Genomic DNA, 20,296 nt, shown 5'->3' on the forward strand with positions numbered 1-20,296 from the left:
ACTCTCACATTTACACAGGCACGCACACACGCAAGCACACACACACGCAAGCATGTACACACACAGGCACGTACACACGCACACATGCAAGCATGCACACACGCAAGCATGTATACACCCACACACGCAAGCACGCACACACACATGCATGTACACACGCACACACGCAAGCATGCACACACACAAGCATGTACACACACATACACGCAAGCATGCACACACACAAGCATGTACACACACATACACGCAAGCATGCACACACACAAGCATGTACACACACATACACGCAAGCACGCACACACACAAGCATGTACACACACATGCATACATACTGTGTTTACATCCACACACACACGTAAGCACACACGTAAGCACACACATGCATGCACACACAAGAATGCACTCACACAACCATGTACACACACATGCATACACGCAAGCATATACACACACATACATACTGCATGTAAATCCACACACACACACACACACACACATGCTCACGCACACACATGCACAAACACACAACCAGTGACATCCACGTGTACACACACACACATACATACTGTATGTACATCCACACACACAATATCACACACACATGCAAGCACAAACATGCACACACATGCACAATCTGACATCCAGTGACATCCACAAGTACACCCACCTTATTACACAATCGTATATTTTTGCATCTTGATTGCTTGAAGTCTGCTTCGGCCAAAATGCAGCGCACAGTAATTACATGCAAAAACAGAAGGCAAAAGCATTTTGCCATCAGTGTCAGACTTCATAAAATGTGCTGACTGGTGGGATGAACAGCTGAAAACAAACTCAGAGAAATAGTTGTGCTTGAAAAATAGTTGGGATAAGGCTGACGATTGATTCCCGTCTCTGCCCTGTGCAGGTGTCGTACGCGCGGCCCAGCTCGGCCTCCATCAGAGACGCTAACCTGTACGTGAGCGGCCTGCCCAAGACCATGACGCAGAAGGAGCTGGAGCAGCTGTTCTCCCAGTACGGCCGCATCATCACCTCCCGCATCCTGGTGGACCAGGTCACAGGTATCCATGGGGCTGCTTTTCATTTTTAACACACACACACACACACACACACACACACACACACACACACACACAGGCACACGGATACACACACACACACACACACACACAGATGCACACACTCGTACACACACACACATGCACACACACACAGGCACACGGATACACACACGCACACACACAGATACACACACTCGTACACACACACACATGCACACACACACACACACAGGCACACGGATACACACACACACACAGATACACACACTCTACACACACACACATGCACACACATGGATACGCACACACACACAGGCACACGGATACACACACATACACACACACACGCATGCACATAAGTAAACATGCACACACACACACATACATGCACACACACACGCATGTACACAGATACACACACACACATGCACACACATGGATGCACCCAGATACACATACGCACGCATGCACACGGATGCACACACACACACCTTCACACGGATACACAAAAACACACACACACAAGCATGCAAACACACACAAAAACACTAAAAAATAAGTCTAATAAATACCTAATACTGCTCACTGAGTGTATACACTCATACAAATATTCTCATATAGACACACAGTCATAATCATAATCTTTCTCACAAGAGTACTGTATACACCCACACACACACACAGCGGCACACTAAACACATACAAAGCAGGCGCACACACAGGACGTGCAGCGCTGCATTGGGAGCATTGTGCATGGTGAATCCCATCGTACTACGCTTAGATCCATTTCAGAGGGCTTCTCCCCCTGTGGCAGGCTCCAGTGTAATGTTTAACACGCACCGATGAAGCAGAAACAGAACAGAACTCCTCACGCCAGCGTAGACCCACATTCACTCGCTTATGCAGATGAAATAATTCCTTCTAAGAGGTCCTCCTAGAAGGCGAAAAGAATGCAGCTTCAAGGACGTCGTGTGTTTTTCGCCTCCACGTGGTGCAGAGCACGTTGGGAGAAACAAAGGGTGACGGCCAGGGGAACATATCCACCATAACAGCGTTACACTCCTGTACTGTGAGCTCGTCTCAGACCACTTTCATGAATAAATAAATCCCCGTCTTGCCTAAATGGTCAAAGAATGAATTTGCTGGTGCTTTCTGTGGAACAGTATGTCCAAAAACGTTTCAATAATTCAGGATATCACAAGCCGTAGCACCCTTTTTAGATGTCGAACATCTTCACGGCTGTGTTTCAGAGGAATCGGGCTTTTCTCGGGTCGGTCGGCTGTGATTCGCGTTGCCCTCAGATGTGGAGCGCGGGCAGGGCTGGCTCTTTGACTGCGGGGCAGTGTGAGGACGTCATAGCGTAGCTTAGCTTTAGGGAAAGCTCTTGTGCGCTTGTGTGCTCCTCCTCGCCCACCCCTCCCTCTGACACATTCAGCCCCTGCCCAGCCCGGAAACTCCTCCCTGGAGGCAGGGGGATCCGCTGGAGGAATTTTAATGACTAATTAAATTTTAGTTGCCGGTGATTAAGAAACAAGGAGGATTTTAGAGGACCCAGAGAGCTCAGTGTTGGCAGATCTTTTCAGTTCATGCTGCAATAAAGAGAAATGGACCGAAAATTAAAACTCTCAAGCGATTTGCTGGGAGAGGGAGGAAGTGAGAGAAAGAGGGAGAGAGCAGGGGAGACAGAGAAGAGCAGAAACCCCTCACACACACACACACACACAGACAAAGGCTCTCACACACACACACACACAGACAAAGGCTCTCACACACACACTCACACACACAGACAAAGGCTCACACACACACACACACACACACACACTTTTTAGTATCAAAGGGTTGCCTTTGTCCTTCACAGTGAAGGAGCTGGCTATTTCCGATGGCCTGAAATGACTAGATCTGTTAATAAAAATTTAAGACAAGGTGCTGCACTCCCGTAGCACGTCTCAATGGCATACCGTTTCTTCTGGGAATGCACAGCTAGATATTAGAGGACCTTGAATTTAAACAGCCAGCTAGTACTGTATGATATCCGGCATCTATGGGAGTGGATTGAGCCATTATCTTGCTTCAAGACTGATGTTGCTTTAGGACCACGTTGGAAAGAAAACATACAAACTGTCATTTTCGTCGAATTTGATAGGGCTAAGGGCATGCATTTCTTTTTTATTTTCTTTTGGTAATTACCCTCAATTCTTTAGAAATAATATGGTTCACATTTAGCATATCATTGTTGCAGCTGTATGAATCCTGATTTAGTGTAATTACAGATTATCCAGATTATTTCAAAGGCCAGCTCACCCCGAGCACATTTCCTGTCACAGAAAATAATTATGTTGATTGAATAATCATTTTCACCTGACATAAGGCATTACATTGTTTTGGGTTTGCTTTCCTGGAGCCCCAGTGACTAGCAGCCGTAATTTATTTCTCAATGCTTTCTGATGTACGGCGAATGCATTTCGTGGGCAACAACGGAGGAGATTGGTCACCGATCGGCATTTTACAGCGTTCTCCCTTCCCATTGATCGGTTCAAATCGTGCATATCCCTGTGCCCCTTCAATTGGTGGACATGAGCAAATACCAAAGAACTCCATTTCTATATTAGATCAGTGTCTGTAACCTTTGGGGAACAATTTCAGATCATGAGGTTCAATAGAAACAGCCAGTTTAAACTAACATCAGTGAGAATGAAAATATAATATCTGTTAGGCTTTGATCAATGGTAAAATATTCAGAGCAGCTCTGCAGGGTCCTGCACAGAGCAGTCAATACGCCTCTCATCAATGGGAGCAAATACAACTGATCCACAGAACTGCCTTTTACATGCTGCTTTTCTTAAGTGAAAAATGACGGCTTCGCTTCTGTTCCCCTGGGCTGTCCCTGCAACGCTCTCTTTTAGAGCACTTACACACACTGCACAAACATGCACTGCCATACCCGTACAGAGAGGGAGTTAAAGCACACACATTACACACTCGTGTGGAGAGACAGCCTGAACACACATGCACACGCACACATACACACACACAGGCACTGCCATACCCGTACAGAGAGAGAGTTAAAGCACACACATTACACACTCGTGTGGAGAGACAGCCTGAACACACATGCACACGCACACATACACACAAACACACACGCACACACAGGCACACACACACAGGCACACGCATACACATACACAGCACAAACATGCGCTCTCATAGTCGTACAGAGAGAGAGGGGAAGCACAAGCACAAACCCCCACACACACACACACATGCACACACACACACACACACACCCAGCACAAACATGCGCTCTCATAGTCGTAGAGAGAGAGAGGAAGCACAAGCACAAACCCACACACACACATGCACACACACACACACACACACACACGCACATGCACACACACACACACACACACAGACACACACACAGCTCAAACATGTGATCCCATACCCGTACAGAGTGAGTTAAAGCACACAAATTACACAAGCATGTGTCGTGTGATAGTAATGGAGTGACATGAGAGGTAAAACACAACACGCATGTACACGCATGTACATGCATGCATGTATGTCATATAGTAGAAGCATAGATGATTGGGGTGTTCAGAAAACAAACATGCATACATATCTGCCATCTGACAATCACCCATGTGCTTGCATGTGCACACACAGTCACACATAGAAAAACATGACACAATTTACTATCTCCCTGCTGAGAGTTCCTTTGTGGAAATAAATAAACCAAATACAACAGTTTCATTATCTCGGATTTGAATATGTTTCCATTCCTTTTTATGTCCTATAATGCTGACATGCAAATGGTTTATGCGTTCTATTGCTGGTGTCAACCCTCCTTGCTATTGAAGGTGAAATATACCCCATACTTTCTCTCATGACAACAGCATCCTTCTATAACCGACATCACAACACAACAGAGATTACATTGACTTTGTCACCTCGACCTCAATAAACCCAAATAAGCAGACAGATGGTTTTTGCTGCACTTTTACGAAACGTCCCTTATTGCACTTCGCTTCTTCAAAGACTCCTCTCCCACGACTTCTCAAAGACCATCTGCATCAGCACAAACCCAGTTATATAAAACAAGGGCACTTCTCCTGTACGCTGGCTGGGGGAAGGCGAACGCGGGAGTTGTTTTGGTAATGTAGTTATTGTGCAGGTTTAATAAATGCTCTACGGTGTTAGCGGAGTCACATAAACGAATGAAAATGAGGAATTTTCGCAGGAGTGCTCGCGTTTGAGCGGGCGGAGAGAAGGCTTTCATTAACAGCTCGGGCTTTCAGATCTTACCAGATTTCCCAGAGGACTGTTTTCATTTTGTCTTTAAGTGTTGAGGAGCTGTGCGGTGGGCGGGCGGTAAGCTTTGTCAGGGCACCATCAGCTCCTCACTGCTGTCTTCGCTCGTTCCCCCAGATTATTAATAAACTAGCCCTTCTCACTGTACACGTGTGGTGGGCTGAGATAAGTACAGGTAGAGTTACATAAGCTATGAGTGATTACAGTATGGGAAAGTGCCTTTAGCGGGCTACGCAGTGGCCTAATGCTACGCTGGCTGGTCGCGATAAGTGCCGAACCCAGCCAAAGCTGCCAGGGTCTTCTAGTGTGCTGGGATATTTTCTTTGTTTTGTTTTGCAGTTAGGAGAAAGCAGCTGGAAGCCCATTATGTTAACTTGGAAAAGCTTGTGAAAATATAAATACCACAGTCCACATTAGAGGTGGCATTTAGATTTCCACTACCGCCACGGGGACTCGCGGCTTCGGCTCTGCCGTTCTCCGGCGTTTCCGTTGAGCGCGACAAAGAGCCGTTGACAGATAGGCAATTCGCCGAATGAGCTCCCCTTTCAGAGATGAGAGTTGTCAGCACATCACTGGAAAATAACAAGAGATTGCAGCAGCCTTCTTAGTCATGGTCCTAATGTTCTTCTTCTTCTTTTAGCGCGAATGGCTGCCCCTCTCACACTCTAGCCATTAGACCCACTTCCCAGCGCTGACATCTACAGTACATATAATTGGGTTACTGAAATTCACATCTAGGGTAGTAATGCTTCTAACATGGGTGTCAGGGCCTGTCGTTATAAAGCATCTCAGAGCAGGAGTGCTGGTCTAGGATCAGTCTTGCCTATTTAGCAGAATAGAGTTTTAATGGATAAAACTTGGATACAGACAAGGGAATGCTGGTCCTAGATCAGTGCTTCTCTGTGGTGCCTTTTGAAGATGGGTTACACAATGGGGAGTAATTGGAGGCAGTCCCCTCTTCACATAGATGGGTGGCTCCACCTCAGGAGAGGGCCTCTTGAGAATTGTGTCATATCAAAGCATAATGTATTACATGTACATTGTGAGCATAAATTCCCCAAGTACTGAGGCACTGTGCTATACCCTGCCGACCAATGTTTTGAAACAGCCGGTAGCTGGTTGACCAGTTCTGACCAGCTCCCAGCTTCACATGGTTTGACCAGCTCATATCCAGCTAGACCAGGTTTATGACCAGCGTGGCCATGCTGGTTGTGCAGCTCATACCCAGCAAAACTAGCTGAATTTTATAGCAGAAGGGTAATTTAAAATATATCCTACAGAGTTAAAAAGATCATAGCCCTCATATGCTTTGTTTTGTTATGTATGTTTCTATGCACCCCTGAGCATCAGGGCTCCCCTCATTACGGTGTGAAAGATGGAGGAAATGTGCTCCCTAAATCTGCTCCACTTTCCACGGCTTCCTTACTGACCCGACTTTCACCCCCGAAACTGCTGCTGCAAACCACCAGCGACACCCGCAAACCCCTGTGCAGCACCGTGTGCCTACAGCACGGTCAAACCCACGTAATTAAAAACTACAGGTGCAGGAGGGGAGACGGGAACAGACGAGTAACTGTGGAAGTGGCACACGCTGTAGGCTGAACCGCAGCAGTGTTTGGGTGAGCCGAAGTGCTCTGCGCTGAAAAGATTGCGCTCAAATGTTTGCTCAGAGCAGCACGTATCAAAAGAGGCTGATTTAAATAGACAATAAGACAGCCGAAGATAAGACATCAATAAGCGAAAGCGGCGTGGTGAGAGGAGAGCGAAATGACAATAAGAAATGCTTCTCCGTGCTCGTGGAGCTGCCATTCCGCACGCAGTGTTATGCAAATAACTCTCCCTGCGTGCTGTCATCTAATGCGGCTCCCCAGGGCCAGTGGAGCAGGCTCATTAAAAGCCAGCCTCTCGCATTTATGCAGACCAACAAAAGACCTCCTGGGCAGTCCTGATTTTAAATGTTACTTTTCAGGTGGCGGTTAGAAACAGTCACTCGGAAATTACTTGAATGTCGATCCTAATGCCACGTGACAAAGCGCGGGGAAGGGGGGGGTGGGTGTGACGTGCGGAAGAGATGTTGCCCTTAGCGATCGTTACTGCTGTGGCCCAGGCCAGAGACGTGGGGGTCCTCGACTGTTTTGCAGGACCAGGGGAACAGCTGAGCCCTGCTTATGCACAATAACACTTAACACTTGGTTTCTGTTTAACAGACAGCAGTGCTTTCTGTTCTTCCCTCAGATTTTCTTTCCTTGTATTACAATAGCTAAACACATTAGGTACTTATGATAGTCCTTTATTGCGCTTTTAATTTCTTTCGACACTATGTTCTGTGATTAAATTCTTCCTCATTTTTCTCCATTTCATTTCATAAAATTAAGGGAAGAATTACAGAAATCACATAGGAAGATCGAGAACGTCATTAAATGCTATTATGTAACAACCATAAGCACATTATTTTTATGAGAACATACTATTAGAATCGAACTTAGTTTGTGATAATCAACTTTGAACGGCAGTAATATTCCAGACTCGGCAGATGTGCCCTTTCCGTTCTACACAAACTGAAGTGTACGTGTACAGTTCTTCTGCAGGATAGCGTGCAGTCAGCCCTGCGTGTTGTGTGTATGTACCGCATGCAGCCAGGTGCGTTGTGTGTACGTACCATATGCAGCAAGGGGGGTTTGTGTACGTACCCTATGCAGCCAGGTGCGTTGTGTGTACGTACCGCATGCAGCCAGGTGCGTTGTGTGAACGTACCCTATGCAGCCAGGTGCGTTGTGTGTACATACCGTATGCAGGTGAAGTAAAGGTGTCTCCCTCCTGTTTCTGGTGTGCTGGCCCCTCAGGTGGTTCCCGAGGCGTGGGGTTCATCCGCTTTGATAAGAGGATAGAGGCGGAGGAGGCCATCAAGGGCCTGAACGGACAGAAGCCCTCCGGCGCTGCTGAGCCCATCACCGTCAAGTTCGCCAACAACCCCAGCCAGAAGACCAGCCAGGCCCTCCTATCCCAGCTCTACCAGTCCCCCAACCGCCGATACCCTGGCCCACTGCACCACCAGGCCCAGAGGTTCAGGTAATGCCCTGGGGGAAAGCGCTGTGGAGACATGGGCCGTACGTTTCATCAGCAACTGCCTTTTTGTACTGGTGATAATGTGGAGAACTTCCAAAATATTGGAAAAGGGTCAAAAAATGTTTTAAAAAAACAACAACGGTTAGTCCCATGTAATGCTGAGTGTGCAATTTTCATGTGTTTCAGAAAAATAACTTTCACCATTTAGGCCGCAAGGGAAGTCAAAAGTCCCGAGTGCATTGAAAAAAACAGGACGATGTGAAAAAAGCTTGGGTTTTTCCCCCAGCTCCAGGAGTGTAAGAGAGGAGCTGTTCATAAGAGACAGTGGGGTTCTGTCACGCACAATATGTTCACTGGAGCTCTGTGGAGTAACATGTCATCCGCCTGCCATGTGCTCATTCCATCCACACCTCTGAAATTTCACCGGCTATACCTCTATACTGTACCATACTGTATACCTGCATGTCATCTACAGTATAATCCATAAGCGATAGCAGTTAAGTCATTCCATTCTTTCGTATGGGTTTGAGTGCACTTACTGTAGCATCAACTCCAGAATTGGACAGTACTCTTACCTGATCTGCTGTTTTTCATTGGACCCTTAATAAGGCTACAGATCAAAAGGTGCAATAATGAAATGTTTTATATTTTAATGACAATATATGAAAAAATTTACCCGTGTGGATAAATGATCTGCTTGAGCCATGGGAACTCACAAGAACCCGATACGTGTGTGTAAAACGTACATGCATCAAAATATGTCTAACCACACAGAAACAGCAAAAGAATTACAGAGAGCAGGCGTTATCGATGGGAACAGCTTATCTGCACTGAAAACAGACACAGGACATTGCAGAATATTGCTTCAACAAAAATGTACATGGTGCATTTTCAAACACGGCAGGAAAACTGTCTCAAAGAAGGGAAAATTGCCTTCATTACTATGAACCGCAGGATAAATAAATATTGTAAACAAAGCTTCCAAGGTGGACAATGCAGGCTAGCTGGTCACCATTGTATTTACGGTACATGCCCAAGTACATAATGTCCGTTGCCTGTAGGTGTATAATGTACAACTTAAAGCCCTTCCCACTGGCAATGCAAAAAAACAGCATGCATTCCATTTAACAGTGCACTTCTAATGTACAGCGTAAGCAAATTAGCATTATTATTTTTGTGCCGGGACGTAAAGTAATGGAACAGACATAGAAAAAAGCGGGGTTGATAAGGGAAGTCTCCCATCTGCATGCATTAGAGAGCCACACAAAGGGCCGCATTGTGCGGCGGGGCCTGGAGAGCCTGTGTGAAGAGGCCGGGCCTCAGCCCGCTCGGTTTCAGCAGATCAGCAGATGTCTCCTGCAGAGTGGCCTTCAGCAGATCCTCTGCGCCCTCACTCCAATTTACTCATTCACCCACCCAGCAGATTGTGCAGTCCCTGCCCAGATAATGGGCTGATTGCCACCTTAATGAGTCGCCATTTTTTTGTTTTGTTTTCGTCTTGTTTTCCTTTGTTTTCTTTTTGTCAAGTTCACAGACTCTGCCAACTGTTGGCCTGCAGTGCAGACTGGGTTTCTCGGTTGTTATTTGGGGGTATTTTTTTGGGGGGGGAGGCGGGGGCTTTAAATCCTCAGCATTGCCCCGTCCTTAGAGGAATTAATAAGACGTGAGACAGCACAGAGCCTGTGAGAAATGGAAGTCATTGAGGAGCCAAGCAGAGCGGATCCAAACAGAGTCTGATTTGTGTGGTTGAGTGCCTACCCGGGCCCGCTGGGCTACTGCTGTTAATAGTACAGACTAGAGGTCTGCATCGGCCTAGAAACGAGGCCCAAGAACGCCTAAGCCTGATGCCTTTTCAGCCCGACCCAAACTAGCCCCACAAGCTCTAGCCAAATTTCAAGCCTGAACCCCATGGAGCCCAATCGCAGAAATAACAAGCCAACAAAACCAGACAGCTCGATCGAAAATAATGCGCTGTTTCCCGCAGGAAAGCTGCTTGCGATTGTGGAAAAGGGGATAGCGATAGCAACACTTCTGTCAGCTCTTAACAATGATCGACAACAATGGCACAAAGCAAAACTTCTGGTTTTTGTAGTGTTCCTTCATTCTCAACTAGCTAATTAAAACAGCCATATTTCAGCTTTCACACTTATTTTAAAACATGTTTTTCCTTACTTGTGTGTTTAACATGAGGTTTGTAGCTTGCACCTCTGCTAAGAAATGAACTGGAGCAATAGGCCTATCCTCTTCCTTTTAGTATGTGTTTGCTTTAAGGATGTTTGTAAAATAGAGGAATAATTTATGTTTTAATGTTAATAACGATCAGAACAGGCTAGCTTATAGATAGCTTTAGTACTGTTTTTCCTTCTGTTGTGCATTATGTTAAACATATCACTCCTGTGCTATCAAATCCTGCTGTTTTACTTTGATACACTACAGAAACTGGACCCATTGCTGTCAGTTGTTGCTACCAGCTAGCAGTAGTGGCGCTACGCTACTATTTGTACAGTTCTGTGTTGGCAGCAGGCCCGTACCTGATCTGCCCCGATGTTACAGAGCTAAAAATAGGCCTGATACCCGGCCAGATCACAGCATACCTTCAGCAGTCAGGTTCAGGTCAGGATGCAGACCTCTAGTTCAGACTTAAACAAAATGCTGTGCCGTCCAGCAAGACAGAAAAAAATGATACTCTTTTATCTTTTCATTTTATTTCATTTTGTTTAAATCCGGGGTATCCGGTGCTATCCGAAAAGGGCCAGTAATGGTGCAGGTTTTGTTTCAGCCCAGCGAGATGGCACCTGATTCTGCAGCTGAAACATGCACTCACATCAGCCCTTTTTGGATACGATTGGACACTCCAGGTCTAAAGTGCCATCATAAATATGAGCATATACAATTGAGGCTGGAGAAAGCCACATACTGTATATATGGACTTTCATTTTTTATATATCACTTCTTTTTAAATGTCACAAATTTATATGCGAAATGCATTGTGACTTAGAGATCTCCTGGCCAATAAAATATGCATGCTTAAATTACACTCTGTTACTGCAGTGCTGGAGTTGTGTTTTGATTTCCCCTTGTCTCAAAGCATTGCCAACTGGTAGGCCATTTTCTCAACTTGAAGCACCCATTCTATTCATTTCCAACAAGTACAAAACCATTACACTGACAGAACCCTGTATGGAGAGCAAATCTGTTTACTTCTCATTTTTGCCAGCTTGAAGTTTTCTTTTTTTTGAGATCATATACAATTTACAGAAGGCCTGTAACCAAAAGCTTTCACAACACAGGGTCAATTGGAGTGTTATGTGTAAAATGTAATAAGATTTTTTTGTTTATGTATCAGAATCAGGGATTTTATGAAACATTTGGTAATAAACACAATTTACCTAACAGTTTGATCTTCAGTAATTGTTCACGTGGGCTGGTGAACAGTAGATCTTGAAAAGAAAACGGTAAAGGTTACCACTGCACCATGTGTATACATACTGTAGAAAGCATGAGAAGATAAAATAACTGTAAAATCCCTGGATCATACAGATGCTCCTCCATGCTAGAACAGAAGGCAGCTGGGACAGGGTCTGCAGGCAGCAGAGTGAGCTCTGGTTCCTCCTCTGTGCCGGACTGCTGCTTTGTTGCTGTGTGAATGACTTTCAGCCTGTCTGCTGGGGCTCCTCAGTGTAATGGGCCATTTCTGGATGTGTTTCTTCCTTGAATGAGGCAGGGATGTAGCATTAGTTCCATTGAGTGAGTCGACCATCTGCCTGGCATTAACCCCAGAACCCTCCTTCTCTTTACAGGCTGGACAATTTGCTTAATATGGCCTATGGCGTAAAGAGGTAATTAAAACTTCACCGAATGCCAGATGTCCATGTTGACAAAATTATTTCTATCCTCTTTTATTTATTTTTGAAAGTCACCTGCATTGGATTCAGTTCAAGGTTTTTCCTTGATTCGTTTAAATTTTTTTGTTGTTGTGGTTTTGTTTCACTTTTGTTTCATTTGATACCACCAACCACCAATCGAGCAGGAGAAAAAAAACGTTTTTTAACGTTGAATTTGCGTTGTTTGATGATTGCTGGATTTATTTGAATTTGACTGGTTTTGGATTTTGTGTATATGTTTGTTTTGTTGTGCATATCTCTTGTTTTTAGGCCTTGTTTTCCACTGGATTCAGGTGCTCTAAGCCTAACCCTACTGTCACACTCTTGGTAACACTGCTTCATGGTCATTACTCTTCTGTACTGCTCTACGTAGTCGTAGTTGTAGTTTAACGTTAATAAATACAGTTTAAGACCACTGCATCACAGCAGTGAATCTGTGTGCTCTCATTGATTGATTGTTTATTATTCTGGCGACCCCTCAGTCACAGTGTAGAGCTTGCTTTGGGTGAGAACGGTCAATGGTAAATTTCGGCAGACATAGCTTTGTATTTTTTCTTTGGTACGTTTTCAGATGAGAGGGTTAGAGGTGGGCCCCAGGGTCACTGGTCAGGGGGTGCGGCTTCAGACACCTGGATCCCTGCAGGAAATGTTGCGTTTCACTGCAGGCAGAGGAGCCTCTGGTCACTTGGTTTTGCTCATGTTTTTTTTGTTCTGTTGTTGATGTCATATAGTGTACTGGGTGAAAATGCTGTTTTCAGACAATCACTACAGCGTATGATATTATTTTACTGATTTTGTTCCTTGTGAGCTTCTTTTTCCCAAAAAAAATTGGATAATATCCAACAAGGTTGAAATGCATGAACATGAACATGACATTTTTTAAACAAACTGAATGAATTTTGCTTCTTAAAAAGAACAATTCATTGGCTGAATTGAACAGTGTTGAACAGCAGTTCTTGCTCTATAATGCTGTGATACTGTACTGGGATGGGTTATACACACATAGCTCTCCCTCACTGTCTCGAATGCTCATTTGTCCAGTCCAGTCTACAAGGCTTTTGCAGCAATTCATTTTGTATTGTAAGAAATTTCACTTGATCAGAAATGGAAATAATCAAACCGAGCACATTTCAAATTTGGAGAGAAACATGAAAATATATTAAAATTAACCTTACACCAATACTGCTTTCATTATTGGACATGGCAGTGACATGCCTCTCTCTGTCTCTAATATGCACATATATATGAGAGAGAGGGAGAGAAAGTAGGGAGAGAAAGAGAGATTATGTATTCATTGATATCTGCTGTAAAACTGTTCAGGACTCAAATATTGCAAGCACATAAGCCAGCCTACAGTTAAAAGGCTTCTTGCTTTCAGCGCACGTAGTTGAACATAATTAATGAACAAAGCAAGTTTCCAGTCAGCCTGCTGAAGAACTGAAGAAGTGAGCATCGCTAGGTGGAGGTGGGAGCTGGGGGTGGGGGAGGGGGACAGCTGTAGGTCAGCTTGCTTGTTGCTATGCAACTCTTCGCCTCTCTATTCTCTGCGGAGGAGAAACAGACTGCACGGTCCTGGCCTGTTAGACACCTCAGACATTATCTGTAAGTTCAGTCACTTTCCCTCACATTGTGCCAAAGCCAGGCCTAATGTGGTCTTATTAAACCCCACTGAAACGCTCTTCTTTGTTACCTCGAAAAATCTGAGCACCATTGAACATGTTAGGGAATTACACACTTGCCAGAACCGGACAAAAAGCAATCACATGAAAGGGGAAATAATGCAAATTTCACAGAAAAGAAATGGGAAATTCTTTGCGGGGAAAAGACACAAATGACAAGCAATCAAGTGGGGGGTGCAGCTTTGCCTGTGTTGTCCCCATTTCTGTCAAGACAGCGAAGCTCAATGAAGTTGGAGAAAGTACAGATGAGGAGTGTGGAATAATCGTAGGCGTGACAAGCACCAGGGAATTGGCTGGCCCTCTGGTGTGTGCACTATTGATCAGTGTCAGATGCTGTAGAAGGGATGATTGTAGGAGTGGGTGTAATCCGCAGTTCCTCACACTGCGGAACTCTCAAGTGCACTTTCCATTTAGCCTCTGTGAGAGGGAATGGGTTCTGCAGCGATATCTTCAGCAAAGCGGAAATCTCATTTAACAGGATAACTAATAATGCCTATAGTCATTCCCACAGAGGTGGCATAAGAAATGAACATTTTATGCAATTTACCTTTTATTTAAAGTGGAAATTTCCTTTAAGCGGAAAGGCAATTAAGTGGAGTCAACTGAGCATTCAAATCTTACATATCATAGAAAAAAAAGAAAAAGAGAAAAGATTATAAGAATAATAAAAAGAGATTTATTTGGTGCAAGCTAAATCTCGGATGAATTTTAAATGTTTTAATTCGGCAAGTTCCTGTAATTTACTTCCCAATAAATACAATTAAACCAGAAAGAAAATCTTTGCACTTGCTTTCCATGTGCCGATGGCATTTTATAACAAGTCCCCTGCAGTCAGCAGCAGCAGTCTTTCACTCAATATGGCTCTATAATGTGAAAACCTGCCGTTCTCTACCAGTCAGTATTCAGACTAGAGCTTCAATCAAATCACATTCACAGAATGTATAGCATGCACAAACAACCCTAGGTCTTAATCTTACAGTACAACTTCTGCTTCCAGTATGAATGACCTAAATCATAACTAATGCCATGAGGAATCGTTTTTTGGTGAGAAAGAAAATTGCATTCGTTTAGTAATAAGAATGCTTTTAGCACTATGACATATTTCTCTTATTTTTTATATTGTTGAAAAAAAAAACACCTAGGGTCTCCATGTGAAGCTATTGAAAGTACATCATCACATTGTTGTTGGTATTATTTTTGTTTTACCAATGTCTCGCATATCATCTTTTGCAACATTTGGGTTGTAATATGAATAATTCCCTCATGCAACTATTTATTCTGAAAATATTATATGAACGATAAAACACTATTGTATCACAAGATAGTGTTAGTCAACACTGATATAAAATGGCTGTCATGTTTAGCTTGCGGGCTGCAAGCATGCAGTAAGGTGGCAGTCCACCACCTGTATAGTCATACAACCTGTACCCCTGCTTACCGCTTGCAAAGTCAGTGAGTGGAACCCCAGCCTGTGTAATGCTGTCAAAGTTCTCACAGCTGCTTCATCATCGGTTTGGCTTACCTTTAACTGGGATCTCCCTCTCTTTCCCTCCTTTTCTCCTTTTCTCTCCTCTCCTCCTTCCTGTTCCCTCACTCTTTCTCCTGGCGTAGGTTCTCCCCCATCACCATCGACAGCATGACCAGTCTGGTGGGCATGAACATCCCCGGCCACACCGGCACTGGCTGGTGCATCTTCGTGTACAACCTGTCCCCAGACTCAGACGAAAGCGTGCTGTGGCAGCTGTTCGGCCCCTTCGGAGCGGTCAACAACGTCAAGGTCATCCGCGACTTCAACACCAACAAGTGCAAGGGCTTCGGCTTCGTAACCATGACGAACTACGACGAGGCGGCCATGGCCATCGCGAGCCTGAACGGGTACCGGCTGGGCGACCGCGTCTTGCAAGTCTCCTTCAAAACCAACAAGACCCACAAGTCCTGAACACCCTTACCCCCACCTTAAAAACCCCCTTTCACTACCAACCACCACCCGACAGTCACCCAAAACAGCAAATCCATACAGGAAAACAACCGACAAAAAAAACAAACAGGACTGAAAATGGCTTATATTATAACTTTGGACCTATAAGCCAATGTTGCCTAAGTATTACAAAATGAAAAAAGAGAAAATAGTTATGATTTGGAAACCCTGTAACATTACAGGGTTTCTGTTGTGTATCTTTTAGTTACTGTTGTTGTTGTTTTGTTTTCTCTTCTCTGTAAACAGTAGCAAAACCAGTCCCCCTTATTTCAAGAAGAGACTGTCGTTTCTTAAATTCTAAATTATATATTTTTCTGTTCTTGTTTTAGGATTTATTTCTTTTTAATCCGGATCCACTGTCGTTTAGAATAATGCCTCCCTGGGAAGTGTTGGGAGGGGGCTCTTTTTAAAATAGGTGACCATTCATTCATTTTCCAGTTTATATTAAACCCCCATTTAAAGTAGAAGGGATAACACCTTTTTCTCTGATGCAGAAAAAAATTTCTAACACTTTTTGTTTTGTATTGCAAACGAAACACGTCTTTCCTCACTGGGGATTGGGAGAAGGGGAGAGGGAAGGGATGGGTTAGCTTTCCTGATGACACGTTAAGTGATTTAAAAACACTGTTGCCAAAGAGAAAATCTCTTTGCTTGAAAATGCGTTTAGAAAAAAGAAAAAATAAAGAGAAGAAAATCTATTTTTATAAATAATAATTAAAATAATAATTATTGAAGAATTTTTACAAGAATCTGGATTTGAAAAAAAGAGAAAAATATTTTGACTGGCTAATTTAGGGGGGGGTGCCATCTTGTCTTGTTCGTTCTGCCGTGGTACTTTTTAGGATCAAAGGTTGTTTGTTTTTTGGAGAACTGGATCAGAGATCGTTTTGTAGATGGAAAGTTTTATCAAGGGATGCAAATGAAGGCAGGTGATCTTCGTATCTTTTCATAGCACGTAATTATTCAACAACGTTGCCCAAGGGGAAGGGAGAGGGGTCATTATCGGCCCAAATGTCCTCACAGTCCAGAGCCCAAAGCAAGGAGATGCATTGTCCGCTCGTTTTCTTTCCATCATCAGTCTATGGGATATCAGTAATAAACATCAATTTATCCATTTAGAAAACATACATTATTTATTGATTTATTTTGCTTTAACTTATGAAATGACATTCAAAACCAACTTCCTTTAGCGATCAGCGGTAGGTGCTATATAACATGACTCACATATCTTAAATATCCAAGTTTGTTGTTCTATGTGTTGTTTAGAAAAAATCTTCGATGTTGGCATTGAATTGAGCTGCTGTTTCTTGGTTAATTTTTTATTGTCGGCCCCCATCTGGTTTGACTATTTGTCTCTGAAAATAGCCAGATGACTGAATTTGGGCCTTGTAAGAATCACTTAACGAGTTTTCTTTGGCTTGCTGACTTTTAGGTTAATTGCTGAGTGTGAAGCGTTTTGTCAGAATTCAATAATAATTAGCTAGTTTTGTTAGTCTAGGTATTTGTTTCCTCAAAGGAGCTATTTAAAAAGGTACAACTGTGTCTTTATTTGTTGTGTACAAAATAATATATAGTCTACTTTTTGTTTTACAATATCTATATCTATATGAGTTGTCACTGTTTTTTGTTTAAGCTTGTCTTTTTCATATGACAACTTTATAAAGTGATGGTTCAGTTACTTAGAAAACTCGTGAGGAATCCTGTTTAATATGTTGTCATGTCGCTTGTGGAAAAACGTTTTTTGGATTTATTTTTAGTTTACCGCCGCGGCAAAAGAAACCGAACAAAAGCTTATAAAATAATTGTATTTATTTATTGATTGATTGTTTCATTAATTAAATTATTTATTTATCTGGATTATTTATTTATTTATTTGTTATGTTGTCCGTGTTTTTGCGTGATTCTGGTATTGGGAGGGGGATGTTTCTGAGCAAAAGGGAACAAAATGACTAGGGGAGAGGCTCTTCCATTAGTCCAGTGCACTGAAAACTTTTAGTACGTTTGTGCTTTGTACCAATATATCAAAATGACAATATAAAAAATTAAAAAGAGGAAAACAAAAAAATACGAGGGTTGGTGACGCTCTTCCCTAATTACTAGAAACAGTTACTCGCTATGCATAACCTAGTTGATAGTTAAATTTGCTATTGCTTTTTTCTTGTCTTGTTAAACAAAATCTTTAAATCTTTTTCAATAAAGTTTAGTCTTAATAGAATGTTATAACAGTTGTTCTGGTTCAATATAACCTGTGATAAGTTTGTGTATTTCAAAGGCCTCTCCATGCCCTCCCACCACACACTACTGTTGCTTTGAGCTCAAACTTTATGCAAAATGTGGGTCTTAAGCATAGTTTTCATAGTTTCCCAGTGAAACTGAATTTTACCACATCCTGCATTTAAGGCACTACAGCATCATTTTTAAAAAGTAAATGTTTTGTCTCTTAAGAGAGCTGATTATGTATTTCATTGGCCCCACCGGTTAACACAGTTGAGATTCAATTTATTATGTTGATTATCACGAGTCTTCTTTGAGAAATCGTTGCTAATTACCAGGAGGAATTCTCTGAATACGTACCATCTGAGAAATAAATAAAAAATGCCACCAAGCAAATACCAATTAGCGTTTTTTTAAAGAAGAATGTACTGGAACTATTTGAGGGTTGTTCACTATGCAGTCTATGCAGAGAACAGACCCTGGAGTTGTGAATTGGATTCTAGTGTAAATGAATATATTAGCCACTAAATATACAGATTTCCCAAATTTCAACTAAGTAGCAACACGTGTCGTACATCCTCTCGCTGATCTGAGTGCAGAGCAGCTTCAGGGCCCCGCATCCTTCAGTGGGGCTGGCATCTTCAATCATGTAACGCCCCCCAGCAGCGTATCCATTTTGATGAGTGTGTGAATCTCTTGTTTCTTTCCAAATTTCGAGATGACTGGGTTTTCTGTCTAGACCCTCTGTGTGCGTGCGCGTGTGTGCGCGTGTTTGTGTGTGTGTGTGTGAGAGAGAGAGAGAGAGAGAGCGTGTGTATGTGTGTGTGTCTATAGGGGTGTATGAAATATTGGGCTGTGTTGATGCAGTCTCGGCCCAGCCCCTATGGCTCACACCATCCCCTGTAGCGCCTTATAGTGGCAGCCTGCCAAAAGGAAATCAAAAGCCAGTAGTGTGGGAGGGAAGGTCAAGTGAGGAACAAGGCTCTTGTCATTTTTCATTTTCTCCTGAAATGTGTTTGTTTACTATCTGAAAATCTATAAACTATCTAAATAGAAAAAAAAAAAAAAGTTCACTGGACCAAACTGGTCTCTCCTACTTATGTTATTACTTACTTATTAATTACTATGATTATTATTGTTACTATTATTACTATTATTCTTCTTATTATTCTTATTATTATTATTAATCAAATTACTGCGATGAATGACTTCATGTTATCCTTGCTAGTTTAGGTCATTTCTGAAACTGGAAACAAAATAAAAAAACTTGCTGTAAATGTTTTTTTTTTTTTTTCATAAAACTGTTGTGTTTGAATTATTTGTACTTTTGAATGTTGGGACAATAAAAATGTTGAGATTGTGTCATTTCTCATTGTGTGCACTAGTTACTGTACATGCCTTAAAATAAAGCTGGGTACCTTCCATTACAGCAGCACATTGTGAAAATAATGCCACTTTCACACCTAGTTCTATTTGAGTATTTGATTCTAAATGAATACCGTTGGTATTCATTTTGAGCCAAGTGTAAATCCTGTGACAGTTATATAATTGCACCAGATTGTGATCGAGACCACTGCAGAAGGATAGCCTTCGGACTGTTCTATGGATTTCTTCAATGTGGTGTTCTCGAATTCACTGTATAGATGCCAAGATAATAGGCTAAATTGGAAATAAACTGCTCAAAGATTATCACAAGCAGAAGTGACATATGTGCTATGCGTCAGTTGTCTCATTCTCTACAGAATTAACAGATTCATCAAGGCCTACTGCAGTAAATAGGTGACATTGTAGCACAAAGATGCTGAAAACAAATGCACAACTTGTTGAGCTTGTTGAGCGTCTGCTGCAGGTGAACGTTTAGGAAACTGAATGCAACTGTAAATGCGATGTGAAATTCAGTGAGTGCATTAAATTATAAAATGTAATTGGAAATTAATTTGAATTCTACTGGAATTTCCTGGCCTGAAAGTGAACCTGAAGGTTGTGCTGATGGGATGTGAAAGAGCCCACATTCGGCAGCCTCACAGATTGAACTGAAAAGTCAATATTTCGAACTTTAGAGTAGTAGACACAAGAGTAGTATGTGTCAAAATTTAA

General features: G+C 42.8%; 1 protein-coding gene across 3 annotated transcripts in view; it reads left to right on the top strand.

The window, feature by feature from the left end:
- The window catches only part of elavl4 (ELAV like neuron-specific RNA binding protein 4), a 73,127-nt gene extending 53,568 nt beyond the window's left edge, over positions 1–19,559 (top strand). For 2 of the 3 annotated variants that reach the window (XM_061240581.1, XM_061240582.1), the window contains exons 5-8: positions 908–1,061; positions 8,222–8,447; positions 12,245–12,283; positions 15,619–19,559. In XM_061240581.1, the coding sequence (XP_061096565.1) occupies positions 908–1,061; positions 8,222–8,447; positions 12,245–12,283; positions 15,619–15,946 (747 nt within the window). In that variant the 3' untranslated portion in view covers positions 15,947–19,559. The remainder of the gene's footprint in view (positions 1–907; positions 1,062–8,221; positions 8,448–12,244; positions 12,284–15,618) is intronic. The other variant, XM_061240583.1, reaches the window with a different exon arrangement.
- Positions 19,560–20,296: the final 737 nt, after the last annotated feature.

This window comes from Conger conger, chromosome 4 (assembly GCF_963514075.1).
Source record: "Conger conger chromosome 4, fConCon1.1, whole genome shotgun sequence".
In the NCBI taxonomy this organism is placed as follows: Eukaryota; Metazoa; Chordata; class Actinopteri; order Anguilliformes; family Congridae; genus Conger; species Conger conger.